The sequence below is a fragment of the Hakea prostrata genome, chromosome 2 (assembly GCF_041222555.1).
Source record: "Hakea prostrata isolate BN-2017 chromosome 2, UWA_Hpros_2, whole genome shotgun sequence".
Taxonomy (NCBI): domain Eukaryota; kingdom Viridiplantae; phylum Streptophyta; class Magnoliopsida; order Proteales; family Proteaceae; genus Hakea; species Hakea prostrata.
Window position 1 is genome coordinate 20304910 of NC_142601.1, and position 21366 is coordinate 20326275.

The 21366-nt window shown below is 37.7% G+C and overlaps 1 protein-coding gene across 1 annotated transcript in view; it reads left to right on the forward strand.

Annotated features, from left to right (window-relative positions):
- Positions 1-21366, forward strand: part of LOC149023983 (ABC transporter B family member 25, mitochondrial-like) — a 46596-nt gene extending 25230 nt beyond the window's left edge. Inside the window, exons 13-21 of the mRNA XM_089144397.1 lie at positions 4140-4225; positions 7984-8072; positions 10042-10097; positions 10974-11054; positions 11154-11219; positions 11310-11402; positions 12613-12677; positions 20493-20628; positions 20799-21366. Of these exons, the coding sequence (XP_089000523.1) occupies positions 4140-4225; positions 7984-8072; positions 10042-10097; positions 10974-11054; positions 11154-11219; positions 11310-11402; positions 12613-12677; positions 20493-20628; positions 20799-20915 (789 nt within the window). The 3' untranslated portion in view covers positions 20916-21366. The remainder of the gene's footprint in view (positions 1-4139; positions 4226-7983; positions 8073-10041; positions 10098-10973; positions 11055-11153; positions 11220-11309; positions 11403-12612; positions 12678-20492; positions 20629-20798) is intronic.

The following is a 21366-nucleotide window of genomic DNA, read 5'->3' on the forward strand; positions in this document are numbered from 1 at the left end:
TCACACACCCATTGTAGAATATTCTATTTGAAAAAAATTCAAATTTGGGGGAAAATCTTACCTTTGTTGTAGATCTAGTTGAAATAGGCTTGAATGATGATAATTTGATGTTGTAGATGTCTTAAAGATGTTTAGAAGTTGAATCCCCAACAAATTCCGCCAAAAAATCAAGTTTCTGGCAAATTTTGATGGTTGCAGCGAGATCTTAGCGAGATCTCGGCGAGATATGGCGAGATCTCGGCGAGATGTGGCGAGATCTCCCATCTCGCAGATCTCGCCTCTCATCTCGTCTCGCTATGTGAAAATAGCGAGATATCTCGCGAGATCTCGCGAGATATCCCACCATGTTTCTTTCTTGGTAAATAACATTAACGTTAACAATAGATGTAATTAAATAAGTGATGAATGTTTTTCATATACTGTATGAAAAATGGAAATGATCAAGAACTACCATCCTTTTTCCCATGGTATTCAGGGGTAGTTTTAACCTTTTAACCTATTAGTATGGTGCTAATCCCAAACCAGATTCCACGAGGATCAGCTTGCAACAGTATTTCAGGGAAAAAGAACAAACCATGCATGACAGATAAATTGACAAGACTCCCCCCAACTAAAAAAAAAGAAGAAGAAAACAAAAAGAAAGTAGATGGGAGGAAAAAAGGCTACAAAATAGGTGTCCTGGGTTTGCAAACATCTACAACAAGGATGTTTGGGGTATCTTAAGTTAAAAGAAAGGTAAATTACATGCACCCCAAAAAATTAAAAAAATGTACATGCCACTCCTCCAAGTGGGTAATAAGTTGCAAATAGGTCCAAAACAACTGACACCATTAATGGGCTGTTAGTTTTGTATGGAAAATGACCCATTTACTCCTGTTTAATGTGTTTGTATTTCTTAAAATAACCAACTCAAATCCTTTTTGAATACCAAATTAACCCCGTCTTCTACCTTCCTCTTCCCATTCTTCAACTTGTGTCCAGGCCCCCTCGAATGCATTGGTCACTTGCTTAGACACCTTGGCAACTATGGAATCCACAATCCACATACCAAGACGAAGTTAAAGACTTTCTTAATTTCATCAAAATTTGTGGATTAGGCTTGTCCCGTACGTCTTTTTAAATAAAACTATTTAAAAAAGCCTAAAACTCCTTTGGCCAATAGTTTGTATTAGAGGTGGTATGCTGCTATTAAAACTCTGAAAACATAATAGGGAAATAAACTACTTAAACCGATGCAGATCCAAAGACCTGCATCTTAGTGAAAAGGCCCAAATAGACTATTGATGCTGCTGCCCGGCATTAGTACTCACAGGGAAACATTCCCCATACTTAGCTTGCTTCTTTTTTTTTTTCAAATTATTTTTTATTAAAAGGTTATTTTAGTTTTCAGTTATGCAGTTGCACATATATAATTCTGCCCAACTTTAAGTCAGGGGCTTGTTAGTCCTTTGGGTCTTTATTCTGCCTTTTATTGACAGTTAAAAGTAATTTACTAGTCTTTGCAATTAGGAGAATTAGATTACTTTTGTTATTGAGACTCCCAAGTCCTGGACTTAGAGTAGCTTGAAAAGTTTGTCTATGCTCCCGTGTGGAAAGAATACAAGGACGGGGAGAAGAAATTTTATGTGATTCAGCTTTGTTTTGAGTTTTGTTTCTTCATGGAAGCTCAGTCTAGTGCTCAAAGTCCAAGATTTTGTATTGAGATTGGTATTTGAACTCCAGCCATGGGATCAAAGGTGGCTAAGAATCTTGGTGGTTAAAAGACCAAAAATGTTATTTTAGATTATGGGTTCGACCTGCCATCTCCATAATTTATCCATTGAAGCACAGAATGTTTAATACATTACAGTTCCATCCCCACCTTCCCTCACCCCCTCTTCTTTTTTTCTTTTCTATGCCAAGAACCCTATCTGAGCCTTGTTTCCCTCCAAATCCATGGAAATGTCTCAACTCTTTGATTTGTCCAAGATTTAAACCATAGCCTTGTTGTAGTGAAGACAAATTTCACCATCCAGAGTGTTCTGGGTCCCATTTTATGGCCTAAAAGTGCCTCGGTCATATTTTTTGGGCATTCACCACCATCCGGGTAGGCTGTGGTTCATATTCAGAATTTCGTGCTCTTTAAAATGACTAGTTGTGGACTCAAATCTGCTGGAGGTCCTTTTCTTTTTGGGATGTTTTGGGGCAGGGGATTTTTGGTCTTTTTTCCTGAAGTAGGGTTTTCACTTGTTCTTTTTATCAAATAGTCTCTCATATATTTGAGAAGGGAGTAGAGAATGAAGTAGGGCTGTACTCCATCTCGTCATCTTCATAGTGAAAACCATCTCGGTGCTCAGCCCATGGACACAGTCTTCAGGTGAGCCATGCAAATCTTGTCCTTTCTGTGTGTGTGCACCTTTTGGTATTTGCAGAGCTTCGTTGTGTAGCTTTACTAACAAGCCTCCCCCCATAAACATGTCAGTTCAATCCCTGTTTGACCTTAGTGGCCCAGCCTATTTCAAGATTCAATAGTTTCCTTGAGTCTTCATACTCCCTCAAACCCTAAAGTCAAGTCGGATTTAGGCCAGTTTACCCTTTGGAACCTCAACAAACTTGGAGGATCATTCCTTAGCTAGATCCCCTCCAAATTTTAGTCCATTTTGGCACCTGTAGACCCAAGTTCCCTATCTCTACAGTATTCACTCCATCCCATTGACAAATTCCCTGAGAGTTTGGATTGAGCCGAAATTATTTACGGATTGCATTGGCCACCACATACCTTACCCTTCAAGTTTTGCATGTATCAGGTCATCTAGGGACATCTTTTGAATCCTTTGTTTAAACCTATCGACACCATAACTGAACCACAAAGGACCCCCTTTCTTGTATTCTCAAAGGTTGGTTCTCACAAAATCTTGATTTACTGGACCTATTCAATTGGGGCTACATCATAAACAAGGCTGGACTCATAGAAAACTCATCCTGCATAGCTAAAACGCTACAATAATAGTAAAGTAGGATTCTGAATAAAGAAATTCCTTGTTCCCATCTTCTTATCCATATTTTAGTCCATTTAAGTGGTCTTCTACAAATATTACACATTGGACCAACCCAACACATATAACCCAATCCAAGGCTTATTTTACTTAAATGAGTCATCTTGATTTATCAGCATAAATTCACCTGGCTTGACAAACTCCGGTACATGTTTTTTGAAGAGATGCAGAATCAGATTCACATGTTCATACTTCTATCTGAAATTTGTCAACAATAAGAAGAAAACCATTGAACTTACGCAGTCCAAACATAGGTTTTGATACAAAGTGATGCAATTTAAATCTGGTGGAAGGATTTGAGTTGTGAAAGAATCCAACTAGAATTAGGAAACTGAAAATCCAGGCAATAATTTTGGAAATCATTAGCAGGCTCTACAGGTAAGAACAGAATCAATGGTTGAATTGAGTAAATTATTATACTGCTCAATTAAGTTGAAACCTAACAAGCATGCACAAGAGAGGTTTGTCCTGTTTAACTGACAGAGAAGAAGTGTAGAAAGAGAAAGGAAGATATGATTAGGAATCCACTTGATCTGTTGGGTGGATCCAACCTGTATAGCACATCCTCTAGAACCTGAGGCTTTGGCTGTACGGCTTTGATGCTAGCTTTGAGCAGGATCCCTATGTTGAGCAATTATGGATTAAGGGAGCCCACCTGGAAACAAATGCCTTCTCCATTTGGCACCTAGAAATAGAGGTCATGGCATCAAACAGCCTCTTAGCAAAAAATTGCTAGGGTAAGGCTGCATAAGAAAATTTGCCCCCTGGATGTGCTTGTAGAAGCCCCCAGCACTGGGTTTGCCCTTTTAAATAGTTGGTCATCTATAATTATGGGGTCAAGTAGCTTTTTGGTTTTGGTTCTTCCTTTGAAACATATATTCTTCTAGTCTTTGGAATCTGGCTGAAGCATGATATCAGAAGTCATGCATGGGAACTGCTTATGATTATTATTCCTGCACCCTTTTAACTGTCATTGAGGAATTGTAGTATGCTTTTCAATATCGTAACTTTTCTGAGAGAGCTACCTTGATCATGTGGCGCTGATTTGGCTTTTGAAACTTTGCATTGATTGGGCATACAACTTTTTTATGGCTATTTCTATAGGAGAAACCTGAAATTGGAGATACACCTGACGCAAAGCCTTTAGAGTTTCATGGAGGGAACCTTCAATTTGAGAATGTTCAATTTGGGTAAATACTGGCCTCTTTCTTCTTCACTGATTTTGTCATTCATATGCATGTGTATGTGTTTTGGAAGGCAAGAATCCATGTAGCTGACCCCATTTTTAGTTGGGACATGGCTTATTGTTGTTGTTGTATATGCATGTGTATGTGTTTTATGTTGCTTTACTTTGGACTATTATGCTACTTAAGGGTCCTTGCACACCATGGTTGTCATGGTGCTAAATATGCGTCAAGATGTTTGAAATCCCTGTTCCTCCATTTATCGAGGCACCAGGCCTAGAAGATGAATGAGATGTATCTGGAACATGGAAATATTCTTTGAATACAGCTGTTGCCTTGGAAACTTTGGCCTTGCTTGGCGCCTTGATACAACTATTTTCTCAACTTCTCTAGCATGGTTGTTAACATATCGTGTATGGAGCTCGTGTCAAAATCTTGACTGGATAATACTCCCACTTGGGAGTGGTTATTGGATTAAATAATTTCTTGCCCGTCTGTGGAATAAATGCAATCACAGTTTTTCAAAATATAAATGTCTCATTTGTCACATAATGAACTGAATATCACACTCCATGGAAGGATATACAGGGAGTCTTTAAAGATTCAATCATGGTATATTACTATTATCCTAAAGAATATCACGAATCTAAAGGAATCAGGAGTTGGTTTTCTAATTCCCTGGGTTTTATTTATGGGTTGGTTCAGGTATGTTTTGAGAGGATTGAAATTTATGGATTTTTTATGGGATAGTTTGGAAAGGAGTCTTTGGGTGAGTTTAGGTTAACAAAATCCTAGATGTACTAAAGAATTATGTATCTTTGGTTATGGGAGGGTTTGGGTAAGGAATGGGATGAACTAGGGTTGGTAGGAAAAGAAATGGGATGAGCTAGGGTTAATATTGGTAATGGGAATGACTTGAGGTTTGGTATGTAGCTGGAGAGGGTGCTAGATTGTTTTCTAGGCAAAGAAATGGTGGTAGAGGTCTTGCGGCACAAAGGGGGGGGGGAGGTGCGGTTAGGTTTGGGAGGGGTTGGGAATGAATCTTGAACCTTTCTTCTCGTTCTTTTTCCTTCTTCTCCTTCCTTCTCCTTCCTTCTTCCCTTTCAATTTTTTTCCCTTCTTTCTTCGTTTCTTCTCTTTCTTTTCTTTTCTTTTCTTTCTTTCTCTTTTCTTTTCTGTTTTTTGGATCTGCCACAAGAATCAAGAAAAGGGAAAAGGAAGAGAGGGTGAGGCTGCTGCTGCAAGGGTTAGGAAGAGGGGGATAGTTTCTAGGGCTGCCACAGGTAGGGGAAGGGGACTGTAGGGGCTTGCGATGGGAGGGGAAGGGGGTGGGAGTTCTTGCATGGCCTAAGGAAGAAGAAAGAAAGCTAGAATGGGGGAAGGAAGGGGCTGGGATGTACTTACAGGTATTGGAGAATGATGGCTGTTGCTGAATCACTTGAAGAAGATGAACACAATTGCTAAAATTGCAGAAAACTCTCAACCCAGGTCGTGTGGCCTTTCCCACCACTCCAAGCCTTATTCTTTATTCAATTTCAACCTGATTCTTTACAAGGAGAGTGGGACTATAAATAACTTTACATGGAAAGACATAGGCTTGGAAGTTGGAACTAGAAACTCAATTGGACTCAAGTCACTCAACTACTTAATGACCACAAAATAAAGAATCTTCTAAAACTAATAACTAATTGCCAACTAGAACCAATAGCAAATAACAAAGTATCAATAGGAATTTTCTTGCAAGTAGATTCCAACTAGGACTCATTCAATAACGTGAGAAAAACAAACCCAAACAGAAAATTAAAAATAGATTTATGACCCTTGGATCAAGGGGGAGGAGTCTAATAGACCTGGCTGGGAAAATGAGCAAAATACTCCTGGGGTATGTTTCCAGCTTTAGGTTGGGCCTTCTGGGTCTGGTCTGTTGGGCCCAATTATAGAGGCCCAGACTCTGGTTACATCAACATCTCAAATGCTAAACTCAATGCTTGGGCCCTGGTTACATCAACATCCTAAATGCTAAACACAATGCTTGTCTAACCTGTCTGGTTATGACTTGTGAAATTCTGCTGGTAATGCCTCACTAACAGAAAACCACATATGGAGTGTGGTCCAGTTGAACATTTTTATTAATCAGCTAAATTAATCCTAACTTCTAGTCATAGAAGTTAGCATCTCCCTTCCTGTAATTGATATCCGATGTGGTGGCTGGATAAGTTTGGAGGTCACCTGTAATGAAGTTCACAATGACACATGTAATTAGACTATTTTAGGATACACTACTTTCTATTCTAGAAGTTCAACTCTGTATCAAATGCAGGTCACCTGTAATGAAGTTCATAATGGACATATGTAATTAGACTATTTTAGGATACACTATTTTCTATTCTAGAAGTTCAACTCTGTATCAAATGCAGGTCACCTGTAATGAAGTTCATAATGGACATACATAATTAGACTATTTTAGGATACACTACTTTCTTTTCTAGAAATTCAACTCTGTATCAAATGCAGATTTTGAAGTGGCAGATCCAGTATTGGATGTGGAGCCAAAGAGTCTAGAGAAAGATAGGATTTAGCTTTAATCATGATATTTGGAAAGAGCTGGTCCTCTGTTGGAAAAATAAAGTGTAATTTCATGAGGATGGGGGGGGGGGGGGACAGGTGGAGCTTGCTGTTCAAGTGGGATTTGTTAAGCAGATGCTTGATGAAATGGCTGATCTATCTAGGAACTAATTGATTGATGGGAGATGGAGACTCTGAATGTACATGTTCTGTATGCTGGAAAGTTTAAAATTAGAAACAGAAGTGTAGTTAAAATTGTTGAGGCTGGTCGGTGATGTTGCCCCTTTATTTGAATTATATATACTTATTTTGTTTGAAATATTTAGAAAAATTGAAATATTGAAAATACGACTGACAAGTGTGTGAAAAAAAAAATAATGAAAGTAAACTTATATTAAGCCTTACTAGTAGGTCTGTGTTTCTATCTTGTTAGTATGAATTGGCATCAGTAGGTCATGTCACTCACCAAAGGATGCTCTATCTGATATATATTCAAAGGAAATCTAAAAGGAAAGCCTGCACAAAATAGTCATTCCATTGATGTCAGAAAATATAACGGAATCAGCTGCTACCTGGTGAAGGTCTTTCGTTTCATGAGGTGCTAGCAATCCATATTGTAATAGCTTCAGCAAGTCTAATCTGATCAACTTAGCCCAATTTCCAGCAAGCACTGAGGAACTGTTTCGAAATAGAACCTTGTGATGCTCTCACAAATCTTTCCTCACAGAATTACATGACCGCGTATGAGTAAAGCAAATACCTGTGCATCAATAACTTTGCCCAAATAAATTCTCTCATTCATAGAATATTAAAACCATACATAGAAATGATGTAGTATCCATTGTCGACAAATGCTACTACTGAGAAGTTGATTCTCATGGTTAGCGTCAATAATCATTCTACTATTGCTGTATAAATTAAATTAGGTAATTACCTTTCGGCTCATCAAATGGCATGGCTACCTTTTTTCTTTTTCAAAATATATCTGCTTTCTACATTCTTCCGTTGTTGTCTTCTGATGTATGATAGTGGTTGAAGCACTAGATGATCCAGGGTGTTGGGGGGTTAAAAAACTATGTGGCACCAACCAGGTGCCCATCTTAAAAAAGGGCCTAGACATCAAGGTGGCACCTTGATAACTATTGTATCATTTACTACTTAGTCAAATCTTATAGTTTTTTCTGTCTTCAAATTTTCAGATACTTGACTGAACGGACGATTCTTGATGGGGTTTCTTTTGATGTACCAGCAGGAAAAAGTGTGGCTATTGTTGGAACAAGTGGCAGTGGTAAGTTCATGAAATTTTCAAAAGTATTTTGTTTCAAGGCATTGCAATGTTTATTTATTTATTTGGATGAATGAAAAAAAAAATTATTAACCAAAAGGAGAAAGGAAAAGAAACTTGGGGGGGGGGGGGAGGGTACAAGAAGCAACAGCAAGCCCAACCGAGCTTAATGGCCCAAAGCAAAGCAATCACATGAAATTACAGAGCAAGAGAAAAATTCAAACACAAAGACAGAGGTATATTGTTTTCAATTCTTTTTCTTCTTCTTATTCTTGGGGGGGATGGAGCTCCATGATGAAATCTTGGTTGAAGCGGTTACAACCTCTGGTAGACCGGGAACTGCGCCTACAACTCTGGAGGGGGGGTTTCAGAAGAGGAGGATTCCTCAACGTCAGAGATGCAGGTATCAACATCCAAGGGGGAGAATCGGTTGGGGGGGGGGGGGGGGCCAGACAAGGGTCGGAGGAGGAGGAGGGCTGGGGATGGAGGGAGGGGAGAGGTGGGCCATGAGTGAGGGGGGGTGTGAGATGGGCTATGGATTGGAGGAGGGCCAAGGCTGCATGGGCTAGGCTGAGAGAGGTGGCATTGGCCCCTGGGTAGGAAGAGGGGAGTAGGGGAGATGGGCTGAGGGTTCAAGGGATAGGTCAGCAGGCCCAGAATTAGAAAAGGGAGGGGGGAGGGTAGAGGGCGGGCTGGGGGGGTTGGGGTGGACCTGCGGGGTTTGCCCAACGAGAGGGCTCGAGGATGGGGGGAGATTTGAATTAGGGCCACAGTATGAGGTATTTCTGGAATATGGAAAGTGACTGAACGGGGGTGTGTTACATCGAAGAGGAATTTTCTTAGTTGTATTGTGATACAGTTACTCACCTATGAAGGGTTTTCTGATGGTGTGTTTGTGGTACAGCTAGGTTGTACTGCAAATGCTTGGCACTAGTAGCATGGAAAATGAGAAACTTCTAGATAGGATCTTAATCAAGTGAAGAATTTTGCAGACCTAATTTCTAACATGGTAAATAGATAGTGGCTTAAAACCATAAGGGCTGAATTTTTCTATTGACCTTTTTAAGGCAACACATTTCAGAATGCAGGCCAGTAGTTATTTTAGATGCCAAATCCCTCTTTTCGGCAATTTTGTTGACTTGGAAACCTTGATGGCTGTATATTGAAAATTCTGCAGCTCAATTGTAAAATTTCTTCCTCGTGATGTGCTTTTAGAATAGAAATCTTCGAATAACTCTGTAATTCTGATCTAATTAAATAGTAGAATATTCTAGTAAACATCAATTGAAAAAAAGTTAGGGTGTGATAGGATAATATAATTCATATGTGCATACCTGAATGTACATTAAGGGATAAGTGGAAGAAAATGAAGTGAAGAATCTAATTCTTGGGTTCATCGTTCAAGAAGAGAGTTTGAAATGGATAATGGTGCTTCTGTCCTAACAATCTCTTGTTATTTAGCCCTTTGGTCCATAAGGCTAATATTTGGAAGCCAAGAAAAGAAAAAATTCAGTATAAGGAAAAAAAGATCTCAGATCTCTCTCTCTCTCTCTTGGGATCTAATTCTATCTTTTCTTGGCTTCCAGCTCTTGCCATCACCCAGCTTAATATCCAAATCTCAGCTAGATATTTTATCTTTTTTTGCAGAAAAGCATATCAAGCCAACCAGATTGAAGTACCTATCCAGACATCCAACCAATTCTAGTTCAATGAATGACATCCTTTTTTATCTAGCTTCTTGTTTGTTCCTTCAAAATTATCGTACTGGAAGCAACTACCCTTTAGAGAAACAAGTTTGTGTTATATATTTTCCCATCTTTTAGTGGGGTAGGAGTTTCACTTCTGGATTTCTAGTAAGCAATGACATTCTATCAATGCCTAAATAAATGAAACTTTTTCTGTTTGTAAAAACTATGTTTGTGTCATCGTTCTTTCTCCTCCCATTTGTATTCATCATAACTTCTATGTGCAGGTAAGTCAACCATACTTAGATTGCTCTACAGATTTTTTGATGTCCAAGCTGGAAATGTAAGAATCAATATATTTCTTTCCCTTTATGGTTATCTGATACTAATTTAATATTCTTCTCCCCCAACCCCCCCCCCAAAAAAAAAAAAAAGACTCTAGTACAAATGTTTTGTTGTGTTAATTTATATCTAGAGAACCATTTAGGTAACGTGTGCCACAATTAATGTCTACAAAACATATAAGAAGCTAACATGTATATCTATTACTCTTTCACTACTATAGTAATTAGTGGACGTATGTAAAAAGAACGTTGTCTTCAATGGTGTTGTAATGGTGCATTTTACATATTGCATTATGGTCCCAAGGTTCAAATCTTGTAGTGATGTTCAGTTTGTCTAATTCCATCTTCTGATTAATAAGGTTGATGCAAACTGAGAACTAAAATGCATAAGTTCTTGTGCATAATTTAGACTTTTCAATTTCAGTTGTTTTTCTTATGAAATTTTTGTCATCATTTTTCATCTCTTTTTGGTGAATTCCCTTTCTGCACCTTGAATACATAATTCTTTTCCCACTCCAAAAACTTCCTGAAATGGTATTAGCTTGTTTCATATTAAATTTCATGATAGTTTAAAATTTCCTCATCCCTTATCGTCTAGTTGTATCTGTTTTGCACTCTGCCTAAAACATGTAAAGGAACATTTATTGTTTCATCTATTAAATGTAAGCAACATATGGGGCTTGAGACAAGTGTGTTCTATCAAATGTTAATTTTTAAGGTTTTGGATCTTGTGAGCGCATAATTTCCTTCTCCATAGTAAATTTGGTTTGTTAGAGCTCGATTTATAACGGAAATTTGTTTTATTCTTGACACTGGGCGAAATGAAGTATCATTATTATCTCTAAAATAATTACTTATAATTAACTATTGGACAGATAAAAGTAGATGGTCAAGATATAAGGGATGTAACATTAGAGAGTCTTCGGAAGTCTATTGGTGTTGTACCTCAGGACACTGTAAGTTTGCTCATTGAACCTTTGCATGCTTCTTGTCCAATTTACTAGTTCTATCTTTTTCTTCTCTGGATGTGCTGTAATTAATTCATTCATGTACAGGTACTTTTCAATGATACAATATTCCACAACATACATTATGGTCGCCTCTCAGCAACAGAAGAGGAGGTTAATGATGACTTGTTCTGTTGATTTAATCATATCCTACTTCCATAGCTGTAGCCTAAGAACATTTTTTTTTTATATTTGGAAATTCAGGTGTATGATGCTGCTCGACATGCTGCCATCCATGACACAATCATGAACTTCCCAGAAAAATATTCAACCATGGTGGGGGAAAGAGGACTCAAGGTTAGATTTGTTACTATTCTTCTGATTGATGGGGTTTATATGAATGGTTCAAATTAGTTGGTGAGGAGTGTTTCTCTAAGCTTAGCCTATTCTATGATGAAGTGAATTGGAAAAATATATCCAACATTGGCAAGGGTTCAACTAGGTTAATAGGGAGGGAGGGTTCAACCGAACTAGGTCAGCCATTTTTGTTTGTGTTGACTGTTGAGGTAGGGTGGCAAGATCTACATTTCCCAACTTGGCCATGCCTATTTATCAAACAGGCTGGTAAGGCTATCAGTAGTTCGGTCCAAGAATTCAAAACTCTAAATGTGTCCATTACCTATCTATTTTCCTTCAGTCAAAAAAAGGACACTTGCATTCAGGTTTACGAGTATGGGTGCATATTGTATTATATTGGCTGAAACGTATCTTATTGGTGGATATCACTGATATGATACTTTAAAGAGATGATTTCTATCTTCCCTGTATTAATCATTAGGGGAAAATTCAGGACCGATATGGATGATACTGGTAAAGATACAATTGATATGACTCCGTTAGACCTTCAAAACTGATATCCTGAGGTAGATTTGAATCCTAGAACTACCGTTGGTCTTGGAAAATTGATTTCTTAGTCTGAGCTGGTAATCATGTAGCATAGTATTCACTGTTTCACCAAGTTTTGGGGATTGACAGTGTTTTAAACACAGAATAAATCGGATTTGGGCAAAACAGGTTAAGTTTCAGACGCCCCCCCCCCCTCTTTTTTATTGATGTTTTAGGTAAAATGACTTAAATCTTTGTATCGAATTGATCTATTTGATATTTCATACTAACATTATTTATGCTTCAGAACTGTATTTACATGTTGTATCCTTTAGCACATCCATGCCTTTCTTGAACATCTTCATTGTGTTTCTTTTTCTTTTTTTTTTTTTGGTAGAATTCATTGTGTTATATATATGTCTTCCTAATTTTGGTTTCTTCTAATTGCTAAATGTTGATATCTTCCAGTTTTGATTAGCATACTCTATGTATGTAGCCATTTATTATAATACATGTGGAGGACAAAGTCATGCTTATCGGGTATTGCCAATCTACTTCTTGTTGCTACCAATTCTCAAAGACAGACGTAGAGATTTTAGAAAATGAAGAAACCTATTTTTGCCACTGTACTTTTCAGAAGCTGCTTTTGATCCTGCACTGATAGAAGTAATTTTCCTTACAGTTAAGTGGGGGTGAAAAGCAACGGGTGGCACTTGCTCGTGCATTTTTGAAAGCCCCTGCTATTCTGTAAGTGTTTCCTTGATTGCCATTTCTTTTCTTGCTCTTTGTACTATGTTCTTGAGCTGTATGTTTTTGCTGTGATCTTGCCAACTAAATGTAGCGTTCTTGTCAAATTTTCAGAAAATGAATAAGATTTTATTACAAATTCAGGCACAGTCAGTTTTTGTGGTTTGTCTTTTAAAAACTCTGTAGAGTTACAATATAATAAACTTAACATGAATCTGTTTTATTCTATTTGACTCTAACTTACCTCCATGTATTCTTTCCTTACCCTATTCTTGCTGGCCACTACATGACAAGGGCACAAAGACTGTCACCTGCAGAATTGCAGGAATGTCTGCTATAGTGCCATATGTTCTTTCTTTTTAGTCAAGAAGATTCAGCAGACAGGTTAATTTAGTCCCTTGACCTTCCTTTGCTACTATTTTTTATGAACCTTATTTACGCTGTTTTGTGAGCTGTTTCTTATCATATTTCTCTACGCTGAAGTAAATAGCAGGGATGAAACTGTGCTTCGAGTTGTCCTGGGAAAATTCTTAGGTTTCGACCGAGAGGGTTGAAATTTTGACCTCATACCAGCCTTGAAACCGAGATTTCGATCCTTGAATTCGGGTAAGGTTTTAATGTAGGTTTGAGGTAGGGCTTTGGCTTTTGGGTCTTAGTTTGGGAAATTTATAGTCTTAGCTATCTAGTTTGTGAAGTTTTGTCTTTGTCTTGCTCCTCTCTTCTGTTTCCTCCATGATTCTGGTTTTTCCTCTCTCTCTCTCTCTCTCCCGCGCACACAATTGGAAAATTTCCCTCCTTTTGCAGCTTTCTTTTCTCTTTTCTCATGTTCAAGCAAATATTTTTCCTTTCTGTTGGTCTGAGTTGCTTCAGTAGGAGATCCTATCCTAGGAAAAAAAATCTCTTCCTTCTTGTCATTCCACCTATCAACTTTTTGCCTATTCTTTTTACTTTTTATTTCCCTTCATTTTAATGTAAAGCTGAACATAAGGTCAGCTTATCCTGAAATAAACTCACAAATCAGAAAAATCAGAAGGCAATTCAAATTCTAAGGTGTATGGCCAAAGAGGACTTGAAATTCGATCAGGTTCTTATTTAAACAGGGCAGCAATATTTTAATCCAGTTGCAGCTTGACGAAGGGGTTAATACCAGTATGAAGGTCTTTTTCAAACAACAGCTGCAGTGACAATGCTTCAATGCAGGCTTGGTTTAGACTTTAAACAAGAAGAGAAAAAAGATAGCTGGACTTAGCTTTCTGAAAAGCCTCCTTCCGTTCTAGGATTAGCAGTAGACAGCAAAGCTCCCTATACCTTTGGTGTTTTAGCTCTCGCAGCAAGGCCCTAACCTCTTATCACTCATGCAAGGACAAGAGAATAAATCGGAGTAAAGCTTCATCAATTGATAATTCATTGGCTGAGACTGCGTACAGCCTTACATTAGTTAGAGCTGCAGTACTTGGTGTCCAAGTTACACATAATATAGAAATTGTTATGTTTTTACCCAAATTCTTGTACCCGATTTGGAAGATGGACCCGCATCGACATATTTTGGTGGGCGACCCAAATGACCCGTTTGCAGACAAATGTTGGGGGGGGGGCGAGTTGCGGGGGTGAAGCCCCCGAGGTATGGTACGACCGGTTTACCTGATATGTATGTATATATATATGTACGTATGTATCTTATGTTCACCTACCACATTAGGGATTTTCAATTAGGGTTTTGGGTGAGAGTTCTTGTAACGTCATTCTTGGCGATTGGTTGTGAGATCTTCTTCTGTTCTTCTTCTACAGAGTGGAAAACTCTTATTCTTCTCTTGTGGACATAGATACCATATCGGTGTGTGAACTATCTTAAATCTCTGTGCATTTTCGTTTTTTTTTTTTTTTTTTCGATTCGTTATTTCGTGGTGTTTGTTATAACAAAAATTAATTTTAAGAAACTATTGAGCTTTATGATTCAGCTACATGTGTCATTGCTAAATTACAAACTTATTTTGCTGAGAATTAAAACTGACTGTCAGCGCTAAAATAAAAATAACTTAATAGCAAATAAGACTGAATAAAAATAACAAGAAAAAAATTCCTAATTTCCCCACTGAAATTTGACCCTCATAAATATCTTCACATAATTCTGGTTTGGTTTTGCTAGGTTCTACATCATTTGGAGCACTAGTACTCCTATGATTTAGCCACCAATATTCTGCACCAAGATAATTCTCATATTAAATATTTGAGTTTTGAACCAAACCTTAAGTAACATACACTACCAAACAGTATGCTACGTAAGCAGTTTTCTAGTAAATGAATAAGTTAAATTGCAAACCCGAATAGGAGTACTTAAACATGAGTTTAAGATTACCTGTCCTCTGCACATCTTGTTTTAGTATTTTTGCCCATCTGTTTGCAATAATCTTTAAATATTTCTTGCATGATTTTGGTTGATCTTCTTGTATCTTCCTTATATCCAGTTTTCGTTGCACCCATCATCTTACTCATGGTTTACCTTTTGTCCCCATCAAATTCTCTTAGAAGAGAAAATAGTTGTTGCTTAAGACCATGGATGTAGCTCATTATTTCCCAAAACCTTGGTTCCCAAACAAAAACCTGAACGTCTATCCAAATACTGACCTTGCATAATTGTCATCCAACCATTCTTGCAAGGTAAACATCTTAAGAAAGAAAATCCTCCAAAGAGCCATCAGCTGCAATGTAAAATGTTGTAAACCTCCTATTGCAGGCCACCAAATCCCCTCTTGTATACCTTCTCATCATTACCAACTTATAGTTGTGATTATAAATAATATTCATGATCTTCCTTGCATTAGAAACCACCAAATGGACTGTAGGCAACTTTCCAATTCCCTTTAACATCAAATCAGTACAACTGCACACAATGTTCGAAAATGATTAGCACCTCTTCAACATTAGCAGTTGACATTTTCTTTAATGTTGGCAGCATTATCAGTCACTGTTTGGACGACATTTTCTTCCCCCACTTCCTCCACAACTCCATCAATCAACTTAACCCAGTAACATGCGTCCTTGATATCATTAAATGCATCCACAAACTTGTGGAACATTGTCTGACCATCACATTGTATAAGGAATCAATGATGACTGCCTTGTCCATCCACTCCAACTGTCACACATGATAGTCACCACATAAAAAGGTCACTTCTTTTAACCATATAATCTCGTTAGGGCTTGGGTGATTTTACATTTCTGCTGAATCTCCACAATTGCCTTGAAGTTGGTTCTTTGGCCTTGTGAGGTGGAATCTTCGAATTATGAAACCATCTAGAGATTGCTCCACTAATCTTCTTGTTCAGTGCTTTGGGTTGAAAGCTGATTTCAATCTTGCCTCTCATCTATCTTTTTTAGTAGGATCCATGTCCTTGATATTTGCTCCCTTCTTTCCCTACTCTTATTGAACCTTATCAAATATGCTCTTGACATTGGTTGGTTTACCACAGCCAACTACCTTTTTACCTTTACCTATGACAACAAGAGGAACTAACACCAATTTCTTTGGGCCTTGCCATTGTGGTCTAATAGATTGAGTTCTTCTCTGGTGCTTCTCTCTCCATTCTCTTTCTCGGCTTCACTCCTTGATTGTCTCATTGCACATGTCAATTCTAGTCTCTCCTTTGGTTTTATATCTGTCATAATCTTTATGATCTTCTATCAAATTTTTACCAAAGCATCCTTATCCTTTTATACTTAAGTGGCTTGCTTTTCTTTTCTTTTCTTTTTTGCCTCTCCTAATAATAAAGTCTTTGAGGTGCTTTGCCATTACCCTGGTTAACTCTACAAGACATCATTTTGTGCAGTTCATAACATTCCTGTATACTTGAATCTTCTTGTTTGATCTACCAACTCTTGAAGATTCTCGAGCAGTAAGACCTAAATCAAGTGTAGGATGGAAGCTTTAATTGATTTTGGGAAGAAAAAAACTTAGGGAAGAAGAGACCAGACAATCGGCAGTTTCCACTTCCTTTTTGTTGGGTTTACTGCCTTCGTTGAACTGAGGAGGAAGAAACACAGATTTTTGTGCGTTTTAAGTTACTCAATACCATAGAAAAAATTTCGGTCAAAACTTGAATTTTAGCCCAAGAAAAGGCCAAAATTTCGAGTTTTGAACGAAATTTTGGTCAGAAATTTGTGATTTCTTCCCTGAAGTTTTGAACTTCAATTTTTAGGCCTTATATGGACTCAAAATGATTTGGATTCTTGAATACTTCCTATTTCAAGCATAATAAACACTATCGAATTACTAGTTTACCAAAAAAACCATTGAAAAGGTAACATTCAAGTGTATAGTATATATGAGAAGCGAGTTACCAATTACAAGTATCCTGTATTCCATGTCTCCCACTTCCGTCTGCACCCCATACAAATGACAATACATGTCCCATGATGTTTGCTTCATATAGTTGCCGACATAATCAGCAACCGCAACTCTGTATGTGGCCTCATCCACATGCCTAAGATGTCCTGATGGTGTGAAGTTGGAATCTCTGGATAAGGAACTAGCTCAACTGCATATGGAAAGGCTGGTGGTGGTTGTGGTATAGAGTGGAAGATTTGCTCAACAAATGAAGAAACACCGTAGTCATCGGCAGGGGCAGGACACCATAAGCTCCATACTAACAATAAGGTTCCAGTGGCTGACTCCAATAGGTGACAGTGGGAGGGACACCATAAGCTCCATGACCATAAGGCTCCACTAATGGTTGTCTCTGAGTCTGATAGCAAGGAGGGACACTATAGGTCCATAACCATAAGCTCCATAAATCGACCCAGTAGAACCAATACTCTCAACAACAGTATCATATGAGAACTCTACAGGCCTATGCCATCCGGAACCTCTGAGGTGGAGTCTCTAGAATCATCTATGCTCATCGATCTCATAGAACCCACCAAGCTCTCCACATCAGCTAGACGGTAAGACATATATGATGGCATGTCCTCTATGCCGTATCCATGTTGTCTTCCCTTCCCCTTCCTCAAATATGTCGACGAGACATATATGCTTCCACTAATACTCTCCTATTTTTAAGTTTAAAACAACAAATTTTTTTTAATATATAAATACTTTTAAAATTATTTAAATATCTTCAAATAATAAAAATAGATAATTAACAACAAAAAAATTGATTCAACACCATCACAACAAAATGGTGTCTTACATACAGTATTTTGAAGCTCATATGTCTACTATACATATACAATTTTAGCAACATACATAATTTACAAAATAACTTTAATAACAGAAAAATAAAAAAATGTAGGAAGAACCAAAAATTAATTTTGACACAACAAATTCATAGATCAACACTCTAGAGTAAACATACTTAAATTTAGAAGCAATCCAAGAAGATGTAAGGCACAAACAAAAGAAAAATAAAAAAATGGGGAGGTTGGAAACTCACCTTGCAAGATTTGAGAAAGTCTGCCAATGGAGAACTAAGTCTAGTGTTTGAATGAAGTGGAGTTCCAGAAATTAGGTGAAATGAGGAATGAAAGCAAGAAAATTGAAAAAAAATTGAAATAGCTCGAAATCTCGTCTGGTGGAATGACCGAAACTAGCGAAACTTCGAAATTCTGAAGTTTCTGGTCAAAACAATTGATTTTATAACCTGTAAAAGCAACGTTTCAGCCGAAACGTGTCGGTACCCAAAAAGTAATACGTTTCGACAGAAATTTTGGTACGTTTCGGTTGAAACATATACTTTTAGGAAAAAATTTTAAATCTCGTTTCTTTTTCAAAATTCCTGAAATATTTTCCTTGCTCGATACTCAATATGTATCAATTGTGTCAATCATATGGAGCTGTACTGGTTCAGTATGGTTTGATGCAATCAACATTTATTGGGGAAAAATTAAAGATTTTTTAATTTGTATCAATACAATATATCTTGTATCATATTATCTGTGCATGTCTTGCTAAAGGCCGAGACAGTAGCGATATGATAGAAAACCCTAATAATAGTGTCGAAGTATTATTCTTTTAGTAAAAAATGGTTGTATCACACTGTATCAAGGCTATTGGGTTCTTGTATTCCATCCCACTGTATCAGCCACATTGATGCAACACAGAGAAATGAGAGAGAGAAAAAAAAAATTAGACATCTTGGTCTATACGGTCTCACATGCTTGCGATACCGAGATGTATTGGCCAAGGCAAGATGAGTCGGCGGATACTTTAAATCCTGGTTTCAAGTAGTATGATCCTAATAAGGGGAATATAAATATTATACCAACTGATAAGACGAGCTGAGCTGAAGTAAGACACATACTGGCAAACCTATGAGAAAACAGAGTTTATGTGTACTGGAAACTGAAAAAAAGGAAAGTGACTAGATTGAGTTGGAAGTTAGAACTAACGAGTCCCATATCTGATGGGGATGGAACAAATATAATTGGGGTCTCTAGTGGGGTGACCATGCACTTGAAATATCAAATGATGGTTGCTAGATTGGGAAAAACATGCAAGGACACAACATAAAGTAGACATTCAGAACTGGTAATTTGTATATAAAAATAAAAATAAAAATAAAAAAGAGCTAGAAATTTCTGTTGGAAAAAATAATGAAAAAGAAAATAGGAAAGAAGACGAAGTGGAAGAAGGGAAGAAGTGGATACGACCAAAGTCTTCACCACCTATGGCCTGTGGGAAAGGCTCCACTAGTACCAAATTAAGGATTCGGCACCTTGGGTTGTCTCTTGCTTATTGCAAGGGCTCATGACAGTACCAAACTAGTGTCAGCATCAGCGACCGAAGAGAAGACATTTTATAGATCAAAAAGCCGAATTGTCGGCTAGTGTGCCCCCATCACCTTAATTTTATGACGTTGGATGAAACTTTTGCAAGAAAAGAAGCTTTCTTTACTCCTTGGGTGTGAAGTAATTCTAGGATGGTTCTTTTTGAGGATCAATCGCTATTACCTGCAAAATAGAAAGAAACTTCCTTTCCACTCATTATCTATTTTAACCACTATGTTACTTGATACATGGATTTAGAAACTAAATATCAGTGCTTACTGAGATATGCTTTGCAGTTCTAGACCTCCAACCTATCCAAGCTGGCTTAATGGGGTCCCCACCAAGTTCTTGCTAACAGTACTACTAAATCTTCTTAAACTGCATTGGATAAAAGGTCCTTCAAAAGTAAACCTTGATTTTGTTATATTGTTGTTGAGGCCTTGCTGGTCACGAGGCATCTGAAGATGCCTTGGTTACTGGTTACTCGGAAGTGTTAATGCAGCTAAACCAATGAACAGTAATAACAAGAAAAAAAAGGGGGAAAAATAAGAATCAAGAGAGGTGAGGGTGAGAGGGTGGGGGGGAGCCAGAATTGGCATTAAAAATGTGAAGGTAAGGTCTTGCCTAAGGTCAAAGCTGATCTCGGCTTGCTGAGATGTATTACAGAAGGTGGTTTTCAGTAATGCCACCGAGTGAATTGGCTTTAGCATTGAAGGGAGCAAATCTTGCTAGGTTGTACATCCAACTTCATCTTGCTACTTCCAAAATAATTCGTTGTGAGTTCTGTGTCTACTGATTGGTTGGTGCTCGATGATGGATGAATTCAATGGCATGGGTAGAGAGCAAGTTCATAGCTCTTGAAATGGGATCATCTGGAGATCTCCGTGATGTATATGCTTTTAGCCTCTTCGTGCCTTATGTTCCTCATTTTTTGACTGATGTATAGCTTCAAACTGACAGTAGTGAGTACTCTGCTCCCCCTCATTTTTTGACGACAAACATTTTAGTATATTGAATGTATCGTGGTTCTTTTCCCATTCATTGGTTTTTCAGGCTGTGTGATGAAGCTACAAGTGCTCTAGACAGTACAACAGAAGCAGAGATTTTAAGTGCATTGAAGTCTCTGTCAATGAACCGGACATCAATCTTTATTGCTCATCGGCTCACAACTGCAATGCAATGTGATGGGGTAATTTATTTTGTGGAAATATTCTTTAGTTTCTCCATCTTCAGTGCTTGTGCTTGTCATTAGAACCTCACTTCCAAATGTGTAGCCAGGGTGTAGGTGCATGGTTTAGTCTATTATTGTTCACTTTTTGAATTGCATTTTCAGTTTGTTCTTTTTTTTGGTTAATTCAGATTGTTGTTCTGGAGAATGGGAAGGTGGTTGAGCAAGGATCGCATGATAGTCTGTTACTAATGGACGGAAGATATGCACAACTTTGGAACCAGCAAAATAACAAGTCAGACAATTGATTCCACTGTCAAACTAGAGCGTGAAGTCTTTTTATTAGTTTCTTGTATTATGTTGACTTAAGAATTTCAGTTAGCTTTTTCGATCTCAGAGTGTTTTATTTTTCTTAATTGAAATTTTTTATGCTCTTGTAAATTTTTTATCTTTTAAATATATGAAGAAATTTGTATAAATGTCCCTCTCTTCATCCGAAGACAATCGTTGCACCTTAATAAAATCCTCTGCAATCAGAACCTGCAAATAAAATCACCATTTATTGGAGCAGGAAAAAGGGGAAATCAGAATAGACATTGTTCGATGCAGTTCTTACCATGTAAGCAAAGTTTTAAATTATGCTTTTCTCCTGGACAATGTAAGTGATTCCAAAAATCTCTGCGGCCAAATGATCAATTAGATGGTTTTGAAAACTAGTCTATATGATCATAAAATTGAGTTTTATGCGTCTTGCCTGCT